Genomic DNA, 25,280 nt, shown 5'->3' on the forward strand with positions numbered 1-25,280 from the left:
ACGACGACGTCGACGAGCGACGGAAGGATGCGAAACACGCGATGTAACGTCACTAAAATAATATTGGCCGTGGTGATAGGCTGCCAAGAAAACCGAGGCGAAAGACCATTATTGCTTTTCGAGATGGATGGCTTCTGGATACGCGCGTTCTTCCGACCGGTAGAAACTTTAGTTGAGAGATTACAAAGATCTCAGAGGCCTCGAGTAGAGTTGAATGGTTTCGTTTTACGAGGCAGAGGATTATATGTACGAATCCTATTCCACTTTATTACCTTGCTATCCAATCTACGCTTCTACATGCGCGCCATATTCCCGCAGTGATGAACCAAGTTTTGTTTCTCCCGTGAAATTGACAGCCACGCGAGAGGAGTCGTTATTAATATCGCCTGACGCAAATTTATCGACGATTGATCGGCATCGCGCACCTGCGACCGCGGGTCATCGTTATGCAATAAAGACCGAATACTGTCAATAAAGGGTACCTATGAGGGATAAACGTCAATCCGTTTCATTGACGCCTCGGTTGCTAACTTGGCGCGAAGAAATGTTTGGTTATTAAAATAACTCTGGTAGAAGATAAGCCAATATAATTAACCGTGCAATGACACTAATACTCTCGAGAAATAAATATCGCTAATAAAATTTGTAAAAAATATTATTCAACTACAAAAGTTTATAGATTTTCTCAATTTTTTGTAATTGTCAATATAAAAGACTTCTCATATTAACAGAAATTTTATCGAATGCAATAAACAAAGGAAATTAATCAATAATATATTAATCAATATAGATTAAATTGATGATATCATGATAATTAATAAGGAAAGTCTATACGGCTTGTATCACAAACTTGTCTACAAGCCAGATAATTCGATGAGAGAGTTCGGGTCGAGTCGTGTTTCTCTTCGAAACTCTTCTCTACAGCAAATGATGTGGAAAGAGGGCAGAAATTAAAGCCGCTCGTTAGGGTGGAACGCTTATACCGCGATCGTCGTGCTTCGACATCATTCAACCGTGAACAGAGAGGATGGAACGATCCGATATTCGAAACGCACAAAGAGCCACAAAAGTGGATCGCATCTTCTTTTTCGTGCATCGCGTTGGAATTTCGCGAACTCGTCGAGTCAGACGGCAAACGGGAAACCGGATTATCGGTTGGGATAATCGGCCGACTTACAATTTAAAATGATAAATTCCCAAGAAAAAAAAAATATATATATATATATATATATATATATATATATATATATATTTGTAAACACTGATTAAATTTCTCTCAATTAAATGTTCATCTGAAATTAATTACATAATGCGATCTCTCCATCTTTAGCCCGCGAAGAAAATCTTCGGTTTTAATTACTTATGATACAAAAAATTCTTCTCGACGTTGAAAAAAATCGACGAGAAATAAAATTGAATCGATCGCGAAAAGCTCGACTGATGAAAGAGATGTCGGTGATTCTAGGACACATCGTATTATGTTTTATTTGCTCTCGCGAATAAAAATTCGCTCGACTCAACGAATGGAATGGTTAATTTAATACTCATGAATAAGAGTGGTATTGAAAAATTCGACATAATATGGTGCCGATCGCCGTTATCAATATGACGCCCGCGATTATCATCATTAGCGTTTTCCTCCCACGCGCGGATCGCTAATGAAGTCGATGCGAGAATTCCCTTTAATTAGCGCGTACAGTCAAGAGATTTCATTTACATCTTGCGGTCAGGAGAGAAGCTTGCTTGGCGCGTTCCCATCGATCTAATGCGAAATTGATAGATGTGCTAGCGGTAAGAAAACACGGTAAACTTGCGTAAAAAGAGATTTTTTTCTATTTATTAATAACAAAGCTCATGTGCTAATTGATCATTAATTTTGATGGATCATGAATTACAAAATGATTCGACTAGAATAACGCGAGGCTCGCAAATCCAAAGGAGTATCATGCGCTGATAATTTACAAGTAGTTCGCGTTGTTGTTCCTCATTGTTAGCCCGATAAATCGCCCACAAAGAAGCTTCTCCCAAAATACAAAGGCTGAGATATCCCGTCTTGGAAAATTGACAGACATAAAGACGCATAAAATAACACCGCAGATAGTTTTCCGTCGGATTTCTTTTTATTAATATCGGAAGAATAATTTATTCCTTTAAAGAATAAATCGCAGTGTAAAAATATACTACGTGGATTGATCTTTTGTAATAATAAAGTCCGCAAGAATGAGTAATCTCTGACGGGAAAAAAATTTAGCCGCCAGTGGCAGTCGCGTTTCGCAATCGCTCGTCGCACATATAAAGAAAAAAAAAAAAATTCTCAGAGTTATATTTAATTCCGGAAACGACTGGATATTTAAATATCGACGGTGCACTTTCCGCCGGCGCATGCAAAATAGCGAGCATTCTCCGACGAGGCGTCTCGCGCGCGCAACGCCTTTTTTCCTTCTCGGTCGCCGTTTCGTACACACCGACAAAAGTTACTTCAACCGGGCCACTTCGTCATCCCTTCACGGCGCCCCAAACTTCAGCCTTACGCGGTTACGCCATTCGACCTCATGAATTTCAAAATAATGCCCGCTGCCTACGAAATACGGGCGAGCATCTTCGCAGAGGAGTAAAGCCGACGAGCGACGACAAATACATGTGTGTGACTGTGAGCGTGTATGTGCGTATGTATATGCTCGTCGTGATGTACGACTTTTCCGAAAATCAAACACAAGATGGGAGACGCACGCGGAAAATTCGCCGACTTCCCTGAAGTAAATTAAGTTTCAACGAATGTAACTTTTGAGGGGAAAAAAGGAAACTCGATAGTTCGAGAGTTATAATAAATAATTCATGCTCAATATAGTTTCAACGATAGATCTGTTCGTTTGATACTATATTATGTTTGTTATTTCAAAGACGAAAAATTCGAAATTATTTGTACAATCCATCGATATTCGCGTTTTCTCAAACACACATTTATTATAAGACTATTACAATTTTTGAATCTTCAATTTCAAAATATAATCTCGGAACAGCTTTCGATCTCGCGTACTTAAACACGGAAATTCTTCGTGGAGGGCCCTTCCTCACGCTTTATTTTTTTTATCGCGATCACGTCATTTGGCTTCATGAATTTCAGAATAACGCGTTCTTAAAAAATACGCAGAAAACTCACGGCGAAAATACAGCGGCAACCGTCGCGATCGCGAATATCATTATCCTTGCCTTCCAGCTACACGCGGCGGAAAAATATAGGGTGAGATAAGAACGAAGGTTACGTAAAAAGTTCACCATTTAAATCCTGCGTATTGTAATTTATGTTCTGCGAATTTCCGCCTGTGCGAAATCTTGTAAAATTTCGGCACCCTTGGACGTAAGAAATATGAGAGACATAACATACGAGACTCAAATTACAACACAGTGACATGATATTGACATTAACTATACTTACGGAGAGCATAAATAAAGAGTGCTCTTTATCAGATTAAATGTAAAAATACGTCGAGCTTTTATTGTTGCCATTTTTTATGAGAAGCAAGTAGTCGATAAAATAGTTACTTTCAAGATATACAATATATATAATAAATTTTTTTTTTTTAATCGAGCAATTTTTTTTTTTAACCGAGCACGATTGGTCTCAGGAAGAATAAATAGAGCGGCAGTTATATACTATGTTCATAAAGAATAATGTAAAGTCACATTTATGGATAATTTTCTGGAAATCTTTGAGGAACAAAAGGGGAAACTCGACTAATAAAGGCATGAAAACTTAATAAGCCATAATCGCGGAAGAAAGTAAACTTACCGACGGTTTTTCAAGAGATACTTAAGAGTTCTTCGTGCGAGCTAAAAAGCTTAAGCGAACGTCAGGAACAATGGGAGAACGTAGTGGCGTAAAAATAATATCCGTTGTGCCGGAAGTGTGACTTCAAATCAAAGAATAAAGTACCAGATACACTTCACGAAGGAATTGTTCGTTTCGCAAGTTTCGAAAGTACGGGTCGGCAATTGGAAAGATTCAAAGGACATCGAAAAAGCTTCCAAAGAGCCGGTAGTCGCGAAAGTAGCCAAGAATTTTTCTCGATTATCAAACTGAGCTGTCGGTCAAAAATAATATGACTTTCAAAAGCATGTCAAATAAATCACGAATCGTACACAAATTTCTAAAGAAAAATTCTTAGACAGGACGTGGTAATCCTTTTTTCTTCCGCGTATCTTTCGAATATGCGGACGAATTAAGGACCGATGGCGAATAATCGATGTTTCCGAAAACTCGAATTTCCTCTTTAATTTTCGAGCTACATTTAAAGAACACTTGTACAGTACCTTCATCTTGAATTTTTTCCTCTTGTACTTGAGCACTTTTATTATTTTCTTAAATACGGCCAACATTAGGTGTCGGGTAAGATCAAGTCACGGAACTGTTATGTAAATATAACGCGACGGAGCAACGCGTTCGACTGACGGCATGATACAGAAAAGTATTGTTTATATACAGCCCTTCCATGTGTATATTATGGTTGCCATTCCGATCGTTTGTTGTTTTTGTTTATAAGATTGAACTCGATCTCGCTTAGTTGATAATGTAAATAAAACAGCAAACGTTTAGTATAGAAATTATCTCTCATGGACTTCTTTAAAACTTACATATATTTTATGTACTTTGAAACTTGTAGAAATTAAATCTATTCAAAAAAATAATCGCTATTGTCTTATTTTCTGTATAATCGTAATTGAACGCAATGAAATTAATATGTACACAATATTACTAAATTTGAAAGCAACACATAATTTATATTTTAAAAAGAATAAAACGATAAATCTTTGTTTTGAAAAGTTCTCATATTGAATTTATCGTTTAACAATTGCTTAATTCCATAAAGTTAAATCAGTTAGGATTGCATCTAAATTGCAATTTTATTGAGAATTAATATCATCTGGAAGTAAGCATGTATAGCATTAAAAATGCTGAGAAAAGTAATTATCTTATTATACATAAAAATATATCGCTTTAAATAATACAAATATGTATCAGTTTCTTCAAGCAAACTCCGCGCGACCGTAGCTCCGAGCATTGTTAAACGAATAAATGTTTAATAATAAGAGCCGCTTTTTTTAAATGTAACTTTTTCTTAACCATTTTCGATAAAATCAGAAATAAAGTAATAAATTAAGCGATAGCACAAAATTCTTAAATATATGTTTCATTCGAATGTGTTAAAACGACTGCGTTCTTCGAAAAATCGAATATTGCATCGAGTGTGTCGGTTATGATTTTATTATACCGTTCTGAAGTCGACGCGATACAATTTGAACCATTTTCGCGAGAAAACTCGCGATCGCCTTTATAATTTCGTTGCAAAGAAGTCCGCGGGAAACGGTCCCGCGAGGAAAAGCTGAATGGGAAATTTAGTCGGCCGTATGCGATTAAGGTCGGACGTGGAGCAGATGAAATTTAAAGCATTGCTCCTCTCGCCGATCCTTTGAGATATGCTTCCGCCATTCATGTGCGGGATATCTCGATCCTGCTACAAAAGCGCGTCGCTGTCGGTACCGATATTTCACTCTTTCACGTTGAAAATATGGATCTTCCCCGGCAAGCCGATTTCAACGTCTTCGAACTCTACAATAGATAAATCTCTATGTAAGAAGAGCTGCAAGATATTTAATTGAAATAACCATCTTTTCTACGTATAACTTGCAATTAATTTAATTAAATGTACTTCTATTTTTATATTATATTTTTCACAGGAATAAGAGACGCGTCTATGAATCTATTAATATTCTTTTAATATCAACCTCTTAAACTTCAATCTCTTTCAGAATCGCTTCAATCGTTTAATATAGGAACAATTATTTTCACTAAATTTTAATTAAGCAGAAAAAATTATATTTTGCGCTAATACTTTTTAATATTCGGCCTCGTTCAGTGTAAGAGAAGGATTATTGATTAAAAATCATTGGTAAATAAGAGGAAGATAGTGGAAAGGTAGTCTGAAGATGAAAGTAGACTAATATATCGGAAAAGAGCATGATTCAAAGGAAAGGGTAAAACGAAGGTAGAACGATAATTATAGCCATTGATTAACGAAAGGTTTCTAATTGCGAAAAGAGATAGAAATGCGAGAGATTGATCTCGCGATAACGCTCTATTTCCATATTAACGTACTTAATCTTCGTTATATGATCCTGGATTGGATCATTAAATTGCAAAAATTTCCTGTGTATTTTTATATTCGCAAACCTCTGTATTTTTATACTTTCAAACTTCTTTAAAATAATAAAAAAGAAATATTTTCAAATAGGCAATACTTTCAAAGAAAGAACTGAGAAAAGTGTTAAAATGAACGACGAAGCTACTGAAAAATTAGTTGTGCGTGCCATGATATACAGCGAATTCTGCGAACAGAAACTTGTATAAAGTAATGCTCGTCGCCGTCCAACGTCGCTAGCTTGATCGTAAAAGTTGGTTTTATAGTCCCGCCTTCGACGGATCTTATCCAAGCACAGCTCGAAAAGAACAGTGAGCAAGAAGCTCGTTTCCTTCGAAGAGAGCTGTTGTTCGTTTAACCTTAAATAGTACGTGATCTCTCAAGTCCTCTTAAATTTCAAACCACCGTAAAAAATCGAACATGACATCCCGCGTTTCACAGAAATAAAAATTCAATGTAAATTTATTTGAGTTGTCATAAAAAATTAAAAGGTTCATAAAAAGAGAACAAATTATAATGTAAAATAAAATTCATTTGAAATGAAATTAATTTATAAACAAGAATAACAAAAAAAGTAAAAACTGTCTTATTAATCGCGCCCTTTTCGTCACAGTGCAATAATAAAAATGAGATCGATCGAGAAAAAGACCGTTTTTCGGACGTTTTCCACAAAATATATAACGGCAATTATATCGACAGAAACGACAGATGAATTGCGGAAGCGGAAAGAACGTCGCCCGATTGTCCGGAAAACGGCGAAGATTGCCGTCGCCAGCACGTTTCACGAAGCTGATTTTTGTCTTTTCTTGGCCATTCAACTCTCTTGTCTAGAACACACCCCGTTCCATAATGTCATCGCTAACTAGATATGCTCTTCGAAGAAATCTCTTTCATAAATTTCATTATCGACAAGCTGATAGAAATCGACAAACGTACGAAAATTAGCGATGTTAATCTGAGCAAGAAAATTACTGCTTTTTATAATTACTTTACGAGATATTATTATAAATGCGTCCGAACAATTAAACTATAAAAATGTCGAATACAGTAAAATTTTCAACACAATACTTAACTTGCGAAAAATAAATATTTACAAAAATTTGTTTCAGTATTAATTTGTCGCATATATTTCAATCTGATACAATTCAATCCTCAATTCATTCCAATAGATTATTCTATCTGCGTCCATTCTTATCCAAATAATCCTTCGACAGGGTATACATCGCTTAAAACTACCGGGCGTTAAAAAATCCTCCGATAGTTAACATCGTTTCAATTTCGAAGTCTTCGAGGACCGTCTGCCAATTCGTCGAATTCAACACATCATGCGAGAGCGTACACGAATTCATTTCCCTACGTACGTACGAATTCATCCCCTTCGTGGAGCCTAAAGCCGGCAGCCTCACAGTCGACCGTCGCGAGCGGCGAAATTGGATTGTTATTCTATTTTCGAAAGCAATTTGCAAGTGTTATCAAAAGTTTTCGGGCCACGCCTGCTATTCTCGGTTCGCGGCCCTCGCAAACGCGAAGCAAACCCCCGTTTCCTCCGTTCGGTTTTCCTTTTTTAGCGACCGAGAACGCTCGCGATGCACCGACACGACAACGATGCGCGAGGAGGGAGCTACATCTGAATTGCGGATTTTTCAACGCATCTCGCGTAAAGACGAACGCGACGAGAGAATCCGTCACCGTAAGCTCCTTTCCAAAATTCCGACGACGACGATGCGATTTCAGCCGCGTGTTTATTGGGTCTTAGACTTGTTAGACGCGCGTTGTTATTTTTGCACAATTTTATGCAAATGGTAAATCTAAAAAAAAAAAAGGAATATCTGCTTTAAAATCCCAGCCTTTTGCTCAACAATTTTTCGTCAAGAAATAAAATATATTTTATAAATTAAAATGACATGAAAATATACACGATAAAATTTACACAATATTAATTATACATATATGTAGGTTGATTTCACGGTAATAATTTTATCGATTCTTTTTATATAATAGGAGAGTTCAATCAGTTTAATGGAAAAAAAAAGTATAGATTAAAAATGATAACCATATAATCATCAGTTATTTTTTGCCACTATGCTCGCGTATAAGAGTTGGAAGTTCATTTATTATCTATTATCTCGAGGGACAACAGACATTTCCATTTAATCCCGGGACACGTTTCCCACTTTATCTCGCGACTCGACGTGAAGCGTTTTATCTTCGGCTGACGATTGCGGAGATCAACAGATGGTCGTGCGAACTTCGATACTTTTCCAACTTCGTCGGGAAAGGGAGGAACGTATCGGGGGACGAGAGTATCGTCGCGTGAAACTTTTCCCGACGAAAAACAGGAAACGGGACGGGAGAACCGTAATTAAAAACAATCCTTTATCCATCGGCTCGTGATGCAATGTACACATTTGCGCGGCAGCAAACCTATTTTCGTCCTATACGCCGCATGCAGCTACATTGGTTATTTCCTGAAGTTTGCAAAGTAATCTCGGATAGATCGTCCGGGATACTGAAAAGAGTTTGAACCGGCAACACAACAAAATTTTACCGCCTTGAAAAACTCGCCGTCGTCTCCTAAATGAGTGGATGTATTCATTATAACAGGTATTCAAGCATGCGAGTTTGCACGAAGCATTTAAATAAATTGTTTAAATCATATTGTATCATTTCTGCAATTTATCTGAAATTTTTTTTAAGAAAAATTATGTATATTAATAAATCAAATAAACTTGATGTTACTTTTTAATCTTTAGCACAAAACGCATTTATTTGTTATGGATCGATAGTAGTTACTCAAATTTAAGTGATATAATTGAGCATCAGATGTGTCGAATTTCTGTCTAATAACGAGAAAACTGACATCAGCGAGAAATTTATCGAGTATGGTGCTTTGACGACCGTCCAAGTCCTTCACGAGATCGAGCAAATCGGATTTCCAGATCCTTAACGATCAACAAACGTTATAATGCGACCATAGCAGTGGCTCCCTGCCCGGTAGAAACTGTCTATCTCGTTCCCTTGCTTCGCAGTGGACTACTTCCCACCCTAGTTTCTTCGTGTCCCTCGGGCGATGGATGGATGAGTTAAGTAATTCCATTGGACGATTCGAGAAAGGTCCGACCGGTTTTCTCGCAGTCGGCTTCCTAACTATGATGTCAGAGCGTTTCTCCGACTTCCGAGTCGCGAAATTCCATTTTAATCATTCATCGCGTTGAACCCAAAATCCGATTCTCTTTCCCGGCTCGCTTGATTTCATCTCGCGGCGAACGATATCCCGGTCCACGTTCCTCCGCTCCTTGTCGTCGACAATAATAAAAGCACGCTCTTCCGCGCGATGCGAGCATGGAAGATAATAATTTACGCCTCAGTTACGTCCGCCGCAGATTGCGATCGCACGATAAGACAGTTAAATTTCAATAGACAAAAAAAAAAAAAGAGAGAAAGAATTGAATTTCCAGAGGTAATAAAACACGAAATAACAGCTGTTGAATCAAATTACGTTGAATTATAGGGGAACGATTTAGCATTACCTTTCCTTATCATTTTTCAAATAAATTCTCCTTTTTTTGGAGACATTCAAGAAAATAATATCATCAATTATCAATCTTTTATTATTATACAAATACATTTTGTTTCGTTTTGATTTAATTATTTATTTATTTGCAAATATATTCAAGGGTTAAAAAAGGTAAACGACAATTTTAAACCGCAGTTCTCAAGCAACGAAGAATATAAGACAAGAATGAATAAGTTTGGTCATTCATTGTTAGTAGCAGTTAGTAAGCGTCTTTCTCTGAATTTCGTGAGAATGAATTCCAGTTCGATAGTTGGAAGACGACGCGACAAGTTTCGTCGAAAGCAGAAGTTGTTCCGTCTACGATACGTCGACGAAAATGTTTTAGAAAGTAGAGCGCATCTCGGTAAAAAAAAAAAAAAGTACGAGTTAACAATCTGAATAAATTGCACATTGAAAGCGACAAATTTGAGAAAGTGAATTTTGTGGAGATTTTGCGGAACAAAATGCGAGATAATGTCGCAATCGCAAATTCTCCATTCGCGCAATTTTATTTTTAAATTCATGAACGCGCGAGTACCGGCTTCTCCTCATTTCGATAAAACTCATTTGACTAGGAAAAATTCCAGCGTGCAGAGAGATGTCTTCGTAAATATTTTAAAGGCCGGAAATCAACGGATAAATCACTGAGTAAACGACGAGGCGCACAGATTTCCCGATGGTATTTCCGAAATATTCGAGCGTGTGTATCGCTCTTGTCTGTGCATATTATTTTTCGAAAAATGCCGTCGACTCGCGAGGGAGCGAGATTCAACGCGAAGCGAGAGAACGTACGAGCATCGAGCGAGGCATAAATCAAATTCGAGTGTCCCGCGTGCCGTTCGCGTGTGTCGCGACGAGACACGCACGCACGCATGCGGGAGATGAAGCACGTAAATACGTGAGGTGTAATACCGCAAAAGAACGGGGCGACAGCCTACGCGACGGAAAATCCTCTCGGGTGCCGTTTTTTCAACGGACCTGGGCTCCGCTTTTCTCTCTCTCTTCTCTCTCTCTTTTCTTTCTCCCATTCATCCTCTCCAGACTCTGCCGTCCTTTTCGTCCCAAATCGAATCAATGTCGCGAGCTACGAGAAGCTGCAACCGAAGACAATTGGATTTTAATTCGATTCCTTCCTCCTCCCTCTCACCGTTGTTTCCTTGTCATTGTTGCATTGTGCTTTCTTCCGGTTACATTTCTCTTCTTTCTATCCATCTACTCTACTTTCCCGATAACCCGTGCCGAGCACAGGGATAGTACCCGAGTTACAATACTTCCTATGACCTCGAGTTTCTGGCGACAAGATTGGATTACGGATCCTCCTCGTAAAGGACAGGGCTTTATTATTTAATCGATGGCGGAATTAAAACGGGATTCAATTATGATGTCGAACGAAACGACCGATTCCGTTTGTCCATTTGCGATAATTCTGGTTTTGCGGGAAAACCCATTATCGTATGACGTCAAGTGGCGAATAAAGCGAATTTAATTATTTGATTTAATATTAATCGAATAATTTTTTCCCACGATTAAATGCGACAATTTGGCCTCTTCGGGATGCTAAATTCAACATGTCAAAGGATGTATGAGGCATCTAGCATATTAATAATATATATGAAAGAAAATTATTTAATTTTATGAGATTTTGAAATCGATATCTTTCGCAAATAATATGCATTTTTTTTTTCTTACTCTTCGTATTTTTACCTTTTCGCACGTGTTTTTGTTTCAAACATTCGATTATTCTGCGAAGTTTTTAATCCGCGTTAAATGCGCCGCTGTTTTCAGAGCATATCCACGCATACGGTGGTCATGGTTTGGAAACGGCAGTCAAGGCACCGCGATTTTATCCGCGGGGCGTCGGAGAAGCCGCAGCCGCCGCCGCCGCGCTTGAACTAATATTTAAGCAGCGGCTTAAATCGGCAAATGTAGTCCCGGCGGTTAAACTGACGCTGTTTCGAGCTCGGCCCGGTCGCGGATTAACCCCAATACCATCCACTTTCGAAATTAACTACAAACGCGCATCCCGCAGCGTACGCTGCGTCCCGACATAGTCGCGCGAAACTATCAGATCGTTTGCGACGATGGGAAAAACGCGAAAATATCATGCTGTATTCAGTGATATAAAACATATCTTGCAGCAGTAATTTTTCGTCCGAATTTTTGAATAGTCAATATCTGGATACATATATGTGTATGTATCCCGTATGTAGCTTAAAATGATTAAATTTATATTATTTAATTTATGTAGGAAAATAGCTTATTAATTTAATATTTAAGTAGATTTCTGTCATTGATCTAATGAAAAAAGTCATTCAAAATTTTTTTTAAATGACACTTAAAAATTCATTTTTTTTTGTAAAAATAATCTCTTCACATATATTTAGAAAAATATATTTTTCTTTAATTTTGTCACATTATTTTTTAATTATATATTTTATTAAATAATAAATATTTTTATTTCACATTTATAATCCACAGTATAAAAAAGCAACATACGTAAAGATTTCTATTTTAGATACACGCCAGTTTTTTTGCGCACGTCTGTCTCTGTTAACGATTTTCCAGTTTTTCGATGGGCCTTGCGACAAAGAATAACGCGTCGCAGAAACGCGGCAAACATTTTTTATTAATTAATTAGATCGTGCGAAAGAAGGAAAGGCACACAGGTACAGTATAAACGGACGGTTAATTGACCGTCGAATCGCTGGTGCTGCACCTTCACGCAAAAACCGTAAACATACATATACATATATATAAAAAAAAAATGTACTGTGCGGTAGAAAATTGAGAAATAACGTTGCTCTCTATCTCCCTGAAAAACTCGACGACACTACGTCAACTAACTTGATTTACGAAATTTCCATATTTATGCGAACGACCCCGGCCGAACACCCACTCGCCGCCATCTATCCGTTCGTGTCGTATATGCCGGCGATCCCCTGACCTGTCCCTGTGTTGCCCTCCCCGGTTTTTTCCTGCCCTCTCTCGTCAGAATCGCCCGAGGGGGAGATTCGATATAGGGAGACGGGAGAGAGATATATTCTCCCGTCCATGATTAATTTAAACGTGCGAGCGCGAAAAAGCGCCTCTGATCCTCAATCGCTTTTCGGCGTTGTACGAAATATCGGGAAAACAGGGGGATCGCTGCCACTCGCCGCTCCTCCACCCCCATATCCCGAAATTGCGTTGACACCCGTGAAAAAGATCCCAACGTTGCAGGGATCCGTTTGCATATTCGGGAAATTGATGAAAGCGCTGCATAATTCATGTCGACACGGTGTTTCGCCGGATATGAGGACCCCCGAAATCGGCGATAACGACGTAACGGTAGTTGCTAAAACAGTAATCTCATATTGTGAGGCAACGTTGTTTTAATGCTTATATAAGAATCTGTCATGTTAGAGCGAAATTTGATTCTCACAGATAAGATTAAAATTCCACGAATAAATTAACCGGATCTATTGTTCTTTTTTTTTTATATATATATATTATATTATAATGCGACGGAGAACGCTTCAAGTGTCCCAAAAGTTTCAACGGAGCCTTTGGTCATCTCGTGATATTATATTTATTCAATTTCAACGCAATTTTTCTCGGTATACCCGGGATCGTCAGGTAGAAAGTAGAAAGAAAACACGGATCGTTACCGATAAATCTTCACGTCTCTCGTCGCGGCGGTTTAGCCGGCGAGAAAATCACCGTCTCCGCGCCCTCTTAATCTCTCAATCATGTGGAAGATTATAGGTCGTTCGTGTGAAATGGAGTGCGACATTAGCATGAAACCGAGCTGAGTAAACAAACTTCGTCGTCGGTGAGACTTTTCATGCTTCCTCCTCCCGCTTGTTTTTATATTTAATATCTTTATTATTTTTAGACATTTTCTTTCTAGATATATTTTCTTCTTCGCCCTACATGAACACAGAAACTGTGCTTCTGCCGAAACTGTATTCTAATTTAAGCGGACGGCACTCGAATTCGGTTTATATAACGTATCGAATGGTACACAATCGCGCGCGATATTACGTACGTCATATTTTTCCCGTTTCTCAAACATAAAATTGCAAATACACTTTCCCTCCCCCTTTCTCTCTCTCTCTCTCTATGGCGCGAGGACAACTTCATCCGCGTGTCGTCTCTCTCATCGAAATATTGTCGTTGCGACTATCCGCGAAAAAATATCCAACGAAAGTACGCTGGTTTTGGGGTGTGAGACGCGATCGAGATATATGTACAATACCTATATACATACGAGTATATGCATTCGAAACGCGCCCAAGTGCACACGCGCGTCCGTCGACGTGCGGGCTCGTCCAATATTTACCTGACCAGACCATTGAATATTCCCTTCTAGCAATACATTCGCAGCACGATGTAATGCCCGTCGTCGTGGCATCACTCAGGGTGTCTCGTGTACATAGGGTGTCGCCGATTTCTCTCTCAACAAGTCTTATAATTATGTGTAAGATAATTTAGGAGTATCTCGAGAGATAATCTTATATGAAAATAATCATTCTGGATTAAGTATTTTTTCTGATTAGTATTTGAATGTTTCGCAAAGAGACAGAGATGAAAAGAGAGAGAACAAAGAAATTAAATAAAATAAAAATATTTAGCAAATTCATTTAATTCTTAAAATAATAAATGATTCTGTTCGTATATAGTGGAAGAAAAGCGTTACTTCGACGACACCGCGTATATGCGGCACGAAAACCACGTGAGATACTGGAGGACCAACGGTGAGTAGGGTCGCTTCTAGGCGGTATCGAATTTTCACCTCATCTGAGAACATCCGAATTAATATTGCACGCGATTGCAACCAACCGCGCCCTGCGGTGGACACGGAAGGTCGCGGGTCCTTCGCGCAGAACGAAAGTCGATCTCGTGAGAGATCCGCTTTTAACCGCATCAAACATGTATCGTCTTTCCGTCCCCCCGTATGTATGTTCCACCTGCGATGACAAAATGTCATTAGACGCAGCATTAGATAACGTTCGTTGCACCTCCCCTCCCCGAACAATCTGGTTCTTGGTATAATAAAACTTGAAATTCTCACGATCTTGTTCAAATTTATCTCTCTCTCTTCACAAGTCATATCATATATTAATATTTCTATAAAATATTTTTATACTGCCAACGTAAAAGTTGACGTAAATAATTATACGAAAAACTGTTTCGAATTATCTCTTATATTTCATTTTATGAATTACTAATATTTTAAGAATAACAAAGAATGCGTTATGCGAGAGGTGCAGAGATAGTGAAATCATTCGCGAGGAGCGTACGATGCTTAATTAGAACGCGACAGTAATATCGCGACGGAAATATCGTGGCAAGAAATCGTCGAACGGAACCGCATGATCTTTATTCGCGCCGCAGTTAACCCAGTTTCCAAGATCAATATGGTCTCGTTACTGCTCTAGGTGAGTCTAATATATCTTTCATTTTCGTTGTGTGAATTCAAGTATCCCCATCAGTGTTTTGTGCTCGTCGTATTACTATTTTACACCCCGTATAGTTCATAACACCTTTGATAACGGTCGCTTTTTGATTGATGTGAATATTTAAAAAAAAAAAAAAAAAAACATATGTAGTTGTACTTTTTTGTGGGCTAAGTTTGAAATATAAAAAATATTATTTTTAAATTGGAGTCACGTCAGTTATTCATAAAACAAGTAAATAAAAGCGCCTAACAATTAATAATGTAACGCGTCAAGAGATTCGCGTAATCGAAGTCAAATAAAAAATAAATAGGTCGATAAAACATGGAAATATCAAAATACATTGCGAGCTTTAACAAACAATGCAGCGAAAATGCATATTTTTCAAAACAAGCTAACATGTTATTCTACCCGAGAAAATACCTAGGGGAGAAGGAATAGAGTTAATGCGAATTTCTTCGGACGGATTAAAAAGAGTATGCGCGATATCGTCTCCTCTGGGAAGAAGCTGAATTCGCCCGCGCTAATCGAAGCCGCGAGTTTAATCCGGCAGTTCGCTCGACCTGGATTTAATCAAGATGCCTGCCGTGTATCGATCCCATCGTAGAACCAAATCGGGAATTCTGTCTCGTTTCTGCCACGTTCGAGTGAATTGTGTCGAAAACAGCATTGACCTTTGGGACAATTCGGCTCGCAAGAGACGAGATAGAGACGAGGGAACATTTTTAGATAACGATGTATCGAATACTGTTAAATTTTAGCAAATTATGACATTTTTAAGTATTAAATATATTAGATAAACGTGAAATTTATATGAATCGATATGTGTATGTAATATATATTGCAACGCACATTGTTTTTATCAGTTTTACATGTCGCTATATCGTATATAAATATAATTAATATCCTCGATAGTTTCTCGATAGAGTAACGATGCAATTCACTTGGCGTGATAATTAGCGGCTTCGTTCTATCGGAATTATTAACGTGAAAACTATGGAGCGGCAATTTGCGGCGCATAAAAGTGGCGTTCGAAAATGTATCTCGATCAAAGAACGTGGGTGTACGAGAACATTACGGACCGATGAGCTGGCCGATAATTTTCACAATAATTGATTAATTAATTCGATTCACCGGAGTTGAAATATGCTTGAATAAAGCCGCTAATAGATGTATCAATTAATAAAGTCATCCGGGCGTCGATAACTCCCTACGAAATTGTACTACGAATCGTTTGGACTTGCCGATCGTCGTATCAACGATATCAAGAATGAAATACTCTCGATGCCAAGAACGGTCCAGGGATTGGCGAGCAATGAAAAGTGGATCTTAGCTTATATTCTCGGTCCCTCGGTATCTCTCATCCCGCCAACATCACGTTATGAAAGCGGTTATTTCGATGGCGGTAGCGCCGATAAGCGACTCGTTTCCAGCATTTCATCGAGAAGTAGTATCGATTCCCCGGCTGATCATTAAATATTGACGACGCAATTTGGCACTGGTAGAATGATGTTGCTCGCGAACGCGGCGAATTTCTACATCGAATTAAAGCCGATTAAAAACCTACATAATCAATTATTACGCGTCTACGCGTAACGTGTGTGTACGTGCGCGTAAAATTTTTCATTTTAAACATTTTTTTTACATCGCATGAATAAAAATTTTGCACAATTTAATCGTGAAACTTGCCATAAAGATTTATACCGCATACTTTTGATATTAGAATAAAGTAATGCACGTGACACATGCATAAAAAAAAAAGAAAAAAGAAAACGAACGATCTGTCAAATAATAATGCAAAAAATAATGCATTTTCGCACACCGATTTCTTTCTTATATTTCTCATCTCCTCTCTGAGCTTTTTTCATCTCTCTGACGGTTGCACATATACGTAACGATAGGATTTATTTGCCGAGTTTTTCGACGGCGGCACCTGTGCGCGTCGACTCGTGAAACTTGCACGACGTTCTTTCTCACCCCGAAACACTCCGAGCTTCTTTTTTTTACAACCTTTCTATCCGCGTCTGTGTATCCTTTTCGTCGGTCACGCTAATTCCACCGTTAATTGAATCGTTTCTTTCGCGTCCAATTTATCGTTGATACAATCCGGTGAAAAGAAAACAAGAGCACTTAAATTATCTGATATATATATATATATATATATATATACAAAGGATAATTTAAATATAGCTGGAACATATTCTATAAATAAAAAGGATGGGAGATTGAATCTCTATTCGGTATAACGTTTCACTCAATTCGCCAACAACGTGACGTGATCTCTCATGACATTACAATTCTCTGAGTTAATATCGGGAAGAGCGCGCAGTCTTTATCATTCATATGATAAAAGCGAAGTACGTTTTAGAGTTTCGCCGCGACAACTTGAAAAAGCAGTTTCCGCTTCATTGAAACAACGTCAGGTTTGATACGCAATATCCAGTGCGCATCGCGGAAACGACATCCGACACGACATTTCGTTTTACTCAACATTCTACCCGGTACACAGAAATGCTCTCATGAGATTCTCCAGTCCTATCGGATGTTATATTTCATATCAAAATGTAGAAGAGTCATAAAATCAATTCGTTAATCATTCATTACTCAAGAAAACCATTGTAAATTATGATATTTTTTATTACACGCATACACGCATTCACCGTATTATTTATTATAAAATTTTAATAATTTATACTCAATATAATATATATGTGCAAAATGTATCTTTTTACCGCAATCAATTAATTCATATCATATCAACTTTCTATCAATTGATAAAAGCAATAACATTATAGTAAATAAGAATAAAAAATTAATAATAATTTAGCACTCTTATTATATTATTCAATCGAAATTTATTTTTCATGCCAGGAAGCACATAAATCGGGCAGACGTTCGATCTCGAGAATACGGGATGCAATAAATATTCTTGTTCTCCCTCGATGATTTCACGCGGTATCCTAGACACGCACGAGTGCCTTACACGTCCCTCAATTCGTAGTGCTCAATTTCTACGGCGAGATAATTCTCCCTCTCTCTCTCTCTCTCTCCGTTGGCAAGTTCTTCTCACATCCCCGGTGAGAGCCGCATGGTTGCACGTAGTTAGTGCGGATAAATTTCGGGATGACAGCAAGATGGATGAAAGACAGGTGGAAAGAGACCGGCGGCGGCAATTTAAGGCGGTAGTCAGACGGACAATTTAAATTTCTCGGCCTCGCTTCCGCGCCTCTCCGGGGTGCAATTATTCGCGAGGTCTAGAGGATTGGTGGAAATGTTCGAAAGAGTAGCGAGAAAGAGATATACGAAACTGCGAATAATCACGGCCGGTAAATAAAATTATCTCGCTGCATTCGACGAGATCTTGGCGCGATGCATGTCATAAAGCGAATTTTTGCGCGATCTGTGTAATCATATATTTTATCTTTATAATGCACAAAATGAAAAAAGCAAAAAAAATATTAAAAAATATATAATTTTGCAAAAGTTCACGATATATATATAAATTTATTTTCCACGAAACAAACTCTTCATTCAAAAAAAATTATAATTATATTAATGAATAAATTATATTAATTATCAATTGGCAATCTCTATGGCTATGCCAAATTTTCCTTAATGTAGGTGAAAACATTCGGGTGTTAATCGAAGAACGTAATATAAATGTTAACCTCAGCAATTGAGCGCGGTTGTTTTGATCAGCGTTTCGGCCAGCCTGACGAACGTTCGTATATATATATATATATATATATATATATATATATATATATATATATATATATATATATATATATATACATATACGCTGATACAACGACACGTCAGTGCTACTGACGAAATAGTTTGTCAGTGGCGAGGAAACACGTCGCTGCTGCTGTCTATCAATATCCCGTTTCAACCGAGACATGTTTCTGTTTACTGCATTAAATCCTGTCACATTGCAGCTCGAAGGAAAATTTTCGGAAAATCACACAAATTGTGTGCGATTCTTATATTTTAAATATGATATAATAATAAAGATAATATTTTTCTATTTTTATTTTCCCATAAAGTCTTTCAATTTCGAACTTGTAATTACGTGACATAAAATTATTCTCTTTCATTCGAGATTTTTTCTTTTCATTATAATATACTTTTCGCCTTTATTGCAATATAAATATAAATGCATATAATAAGAAGAATATCCATTGTTGCATGCAATGGGGAAAAGAAAAAAAAAAATTGAAATCGAGAGACAAAATTTTCCTTCCGCGAGAGAAAAAGGAAGAAAGAAAATGCGAGTGGCGCGGGACAGAGAGGAAGAAAAGCAAGTTTCTCTACCTCGGTAATTTAAGTCGACCTTATCGAAGTTTATCGCGGCGATTCTGATAGGTTTGCCCCATAATCCACTGCTTCGTTTCAAGCTGGGGAAACCCATTAAGGTAGCAGTTGCAACACGGCGAGCATGAGAACAAAACGGGAAGGAGAGAGCGAGAAAGGATTCCTCTCGCGCTCTTTTTCTTTCTCTTTCTCTCTCTTTTTCTCGCCAGAGTGATTAATGTGAATGGATGAAGAAATGAAAAAAAGAACAGAAGAACAGTAAGCGAGGCGCGAGGGAGCGGGGAAATGATGGAAAAAAAAAAAACGACAAATCTGGGACGCAAAGTGCAGCTTTAGTCGTTGCTTTTTCTCTCTCTCTCTCTCTCTCTCTTTAGACAGAGCATCATATAGGATGACTGACGAAAATCCGCGTTTCGTTAAAATTGTCAAGACCGCCAGACGTTTGTTTAATTGCGAACCGAGTTAAATACGAGGTTCTTTTGCGAGTCGCGAAGAAACTACGGCAAGATTTTACGTATTTCACTAAGATAATGAAGGAATTTCGAAAATTGATTTATAACACAAATTCTGTAATATCTTTATCTCGACGCAACAAAGACTGAGAAATTCGAGTTATCCTTCTCGATTGTTGAGATAATGAATATCGTGCAATGAGGATTCCATCATATCGATTTCATATTCTTCGAAACAACAAAAATATTTTGGCATCTATAAAAACGCTTTCATACACGAGAAGAAAGATCAAAACGACCCATACAATATCCGAATCATCGAGTTCGGAAATAGCCCAGTTACCGTTTATGATAATAACGGCCGGCCGGCCGTTTTGTTCGATTTCGCGAGTGAGCAGTCCGTTACATAATTAACGACGAATTTTCATAGCATGAATATGAAGCGCGGTTAATGAGAGCATTAATATTTCTCCCCTTTCCCTCGTTCTCCCCTTTTGCATTGCGGTCTACATCGGAATCGAGCAAACCGTTGGGTAAATCACGCTTTTGCGCATGCATATTAGCCGAAGAATGGCTCCTTTGTCTAGGACGAAAAAGTTGCGAGATATTCGATGGATTCTCTCTCTCTCTCTCGCGCGCGCGCGCGCGTTTATCTCTCGGATCATCGCCATTTCCGGACGAGTTTTCTTAACGCGATAAATTCCGCGCCGGCGATCGCGCCGAAACTTTATTCCGCGAACGGCGCGCAATTAGCCGGCAGCAACAATGGCGGATAATTTATGGCGCCGGTAAATTTTATTATATCTATCCGAATGTATGGATGAACACCAATTAATCGCGGAGATTTAATTAATGTAACGTAATGTAGTGCGGAAATAACTGGAATTATCGCGCAGAATGCAACATACCGTTTTGCGCGCCGTTTCCTCATGTTAATCTTCCGATTATCTCATTATTCTTTAATAATAATATTAATAATATTTCCTCTTATAATCTCTCTCCCGTAATAGCTACTGTAATAGTATCTGCTTCCGATGAAACGTCAAGATTCTCTAACGCAATACGTAATCCATTATTCGAACGTATATAATCACGTGTCACATTCTTTAAGCAGGAAAGAATTATTGGTACACCCACATAAGAGTAACACGTCGCAATTCTTTATCACGATGCTTCGTCATATGGAAATTAATTCTGCGTGGTTGATTAAAGATTCGTATCGTCCAAATTATTGCATAAACTGTCATAGTGCTGCCATGAATTGTTTATTCGTACATAACACAAATAGAGGTTTTTAAATATCATGACATTAAGAGGATATCGCGCATGTCTTGATAAACTTTTTCCTCCGTTTTTTATACGGAGGTCTATTAAATTGCGGCATGTGGTTCCCCGGGTTCCGTAGGCTGACGCAGCATTTAAACGGGAGGGTAAACTTTTTTTAATTAACGACGGTAAACGATATATATTTACATCCTCAGTGAAGCCTAAAACCTTAAATGAAATTGCTAGCTGTAATAAAAGATTATCTCTCGTGAAACTGTGTTTTAAACTTCATTTTAGAAGCGATGCTCCTCGAAGCTTGGCAAAAGATTCCAAAAGACACGAGAATGAAGATGATGTATCACGATTTATATATATATATATATAATAGTATTTTTTAGCGTGGGATAAAAAACGCTTTATTTTCGCAATGACGTCCATTATGCATACGGCAACAAGTGTGCCATGCGAAGACTCGGGACGCTACCGTTGGAAAGAGATTTACGAGCGATTTGTAAAATACTGCACAGGAGCATAGGACTTATATATGTCACACGGAGATTGAAGAGAAACGAGAATGACTAACTGGCAGCTGTAATGGGATCGGGAAGACGAATGAACCCGAACCGACGTATCCTTCAAACCTGATCGCGGATAAATAGGAGTGGCAATCCGTTGAGGAAAAATCGATCGCTACACATCGTACATAAATCGGTCGAAAACGATAATGCGACGCTGATAGAACAGAGACGAGATTTAATTAAAAATATACAAGAGAGAAATATTATCAAAATATTTAACTTATCGAAGAATCGAAATATTTAAAACGAGATATAAATTCTTTCGGTAAATATATATATATATATGAAAAAATATCAGACGCCTCTAAATAGTCATCTCAGAACAATCAAATTAAACATATCGAGGGAAAAATAAATCTGGAAATTGCATCATCGTTTCAGCGATCTAAATATGCACCTTGTGAAAGTTCAAATCACAATGTATGAAATCGTAATCGTTCGCAGCTGTTGCTCGATAAAGAATCATGAATAATATTCGAATTAAATTGCGAAGATATCACACGCCTAACCGATGTGTAACGACATCGCAACAACAATCTCATGTGCATTCGCCATTTTACAACCGATTCTGACGCAATTAACAGGCGGACCGACGCAACGTGCCTGCTTTCATTGGGGTTTAAAAGCGGCTGTTTTAACGCTTCACAAACGATGTCACCAAGGTAAAAGTACGAGCAACCACTCGACCTTTTTCGAAGCACGTGAAACAAGATAGTAGTCGCGGTAACAACTTTCCTTTCTTCGCCTCTCTTTAACCCTATCATCATTTTTCGCTCCCTCTCTTATAATCTTTATCTTAATGATAAAGAGATTATGCGCGATTTATCTTATTATATTATGATTATGCGGTTCCTCCGTTCTGCATAAGAGATAAAATTAATATTTGTATATTAATGGAATACTTTTCGAGCTTATATTTCTTGACAGTGTGGTGTTCAAATTCTAATACGTTTTTATATGTATATCTTTTCAATAATACATATTTATATAATAATATATCTTTTTATAAAAGTCTATATAAGTTTGTCTATTTCTCTCCTTCTCTCTCTCTCTCTCATTATCATTGTCTTCTTATCTGACAGAGTTATAATGCCGAGGTAGCTCCATTTGCACATGACTCCTATAGTAACTAGAAACTGAATGTGTACGGTTATCTTTTTGGGGCACACTTCGCGCCTGGCGAGAGTGAATGCTAGAGGAATCGAGGCAGAACGGAGGAAACCAAATTGGAATGCTTGTCTGTGCCAAATATCCTTAACAACGACCAATTGAATTAAAACGATTGAAATTCTCAAGCGAATCAATAACAGAGAATTTTCTTTTTTCTTTTTGATCCTTCATAAAATAAATTCATTGAACAATTAAGATTAACAATTAAAAGCGATGAACTTTGGATTAACTTTTGTTAAGAAAAATTCGTGAAATACTTTCACAAAACTTTCGTTACAAGTTCCCTATCTTTTTTCAAAACAGTTTCTAAACATGATAATGTTACGTCGCACTTTCGTCGGGCAGAAAGAAAGAAAAAAAAAAAGGATGTCTCTCGTGCCAGCTTGGAAGAGTAAAAAGTTGATTTTACGGCTGTGAAGATTGCTCGCTTTCGAAGTCGGAGCTAAAGTACTCGAAGGGCGGACAATGCCAACACACGGTGCGGAGAGGGTGCCCGGTGTAAAGTAACTTTTATCTTCCACGGATGATAAATACCTTCCGCGTAACAGAAGAGAAGAGAGCTTGCGACAGTAAAGCACAAGTCTTATGGAGTATTCGGTGACCCTTTTATCGGTTCAAACCCCTCTCTAAATGAAGAACTCGAACCCTCGAATTTCATCCATGATCCTTTCAAATCTGCCGCGCGGAGGATAGTAGGGTGTGATGATCCTTGTAAGTTCGGTAGGTAATTGGAGAGATAATCGAAAAATAAACGATTCCTTGCCAGAGAGTGATTTTGATGAGATAAACTTGCTGTCTCGAAAATAAATCTATTTTTTTACAGATATAAAACGCATCTGTATATCGCTAAAATAATTATGTATCAATAATCGTATATTATACTTTGTTTTCTTAATCTTTTCAAAAAATCCAATATTTATTTAATTCATTTCTATTTTCTATCGCACATGCACGCGTCTTATCCTCCATATATTCCATATAATATCTACCAGAGAACCAAGTTCAAACTTAAATAATTGATGATGTTTTCCGTTTCTCCGCGAACATACATACATACATACATACATACATACATACATACATATATATATATATATATATATATATATATATATATATATATAAGGATTCCAAATACCGCAGTGGTGATAAAAGATCTATCGCTATAAACGGAGAGCGCGGGTGGAACTAAGCTGTAACGAAAGCTGCTTTACCAATCGGCCGCAAAAATGAATATTGTACGAGACACTTAGAGTTTCTATTAACAAGCTTCGGACGGACAGATGCGGAAGAGGCACTTTAGACTTTCACATTTAATAAGGAATCGACCCTTCCGTCATACGAAATGGTAGATCTATTTATCTCTAAAGATATTTACGTATGCACACATCTCGTTAATTGAATACATCTCGACTCGTTCCTCGATTAGTATCGCAGACGCATTACTTGCCAAATATCGCGAAGATCTAAAGCAACTTACATACCCAAGTAGACGATAACGTGGGCGAGATCTAAAATGAGCGACAGATACAGCGTGATGTCAGAAAATTACGAAGCACCAACGCAGCATATGAATACGACGGGCGAACCATACGGTGGTTAATAAACCTGAAGGGCATCATCAGCTTTCTCCTTCTACACGCGTTTTCGTTCGTCCTCCTCTCCCTCCCCCTCCCTTCTTTCGGTTCCCTCGACGAAGACAGAGACATACGTACGTCTCCTCGGGGACGAACTCTGTAAGTCCTATTTCATTGGACTTGGCTGGGAGTTGCCGAGTTTTCGATGACTCGCGAAACTCCTCCAGACGCCTATAAACGGATATATTTATTGCCCGGCTCTTGTGGAACTCGTTCCTTTGGCTGGTCAGTCGATTTATTAAATGAGGCCGGAAGTGGATTACCCGCGTCGTGACGTCATCTAGTCGCGTACTTCCGATCTTCTTTGAAGCGAAAGCTCAAAGAGCCATTCACCTTTCTCTTTCTCTCTTCCTGCGGGGGAATTCGGGAATTTCACTCCCGCTTTCCCACTCTAACGAACCTTGCGGAATGTTGTGCGAAAATAAATTTCACACGACACATGCTCGCCAGAACTATCATATGTGACTAGCGCGTTATAATTCGTGTTTCTCAATTCATGTTACAGAAATGAAATATATTTTGAAATATTCGTAAAGTTGTTTTAATCAATCAATACTTTAAAATATGATAAATGCTAAAAACAGTAGAAAACATAAATAATAATGTATCTTGAAGAAGAGAAACAAAAGATAGTATTAATTAAAGATTTAGATGTAATGTGTCAAAAAA

The 25,280-nt window shown here is 37.9% G+C and overlaps 1 protein-coding gene across 24 annotated transcripts in view; it reads right to left on the minus strand.

Annotated features, from left to right (window-relative positions):
* Positions 1–25,280, minus strand: part of LOC126852195 (polypyrimidine tract-binding protein 1) — a 351,818-nt gene that overhangs the window by 112,865 nt on the left and 213,673 nt on the right. The window contains exon 1 of one of the 24 annotated variants that reach the window (XM_050596730.1): positions 4,312–4,438. The exons of the other annotated variants lie outside the window; for them this stretch is intronic. Within the exon in view, the coding sequence (XP_050452687.1) occupies positions 4,312–4,377 (66 nt within the window). The 5' untranslated portion in view covers positions 4,378–4,438. Of the gene's footprint in view, positions 1–4,311; positions 4,439–25,280 lie in introns of those variants that run through there. 24 annotated transcript variants of the gene reach the window in all.

This window comes from Cataglyphis hispanica, chromosome 10 (assembly GCF_021464435.1).
Source record: "Cataglyphis hispanica isolate Lineage 1 chromosome 10, ULB_Chis1_1.0, whole genome shotgun sequence".
NCBI classification, from domain to species: domain Eukaryota; kingdom Metazoa; phylum Arthropoda; class Insecta; order Hymenoptera; family Formicidae; genus Cataglyphis; species Cataglyphis hispanica.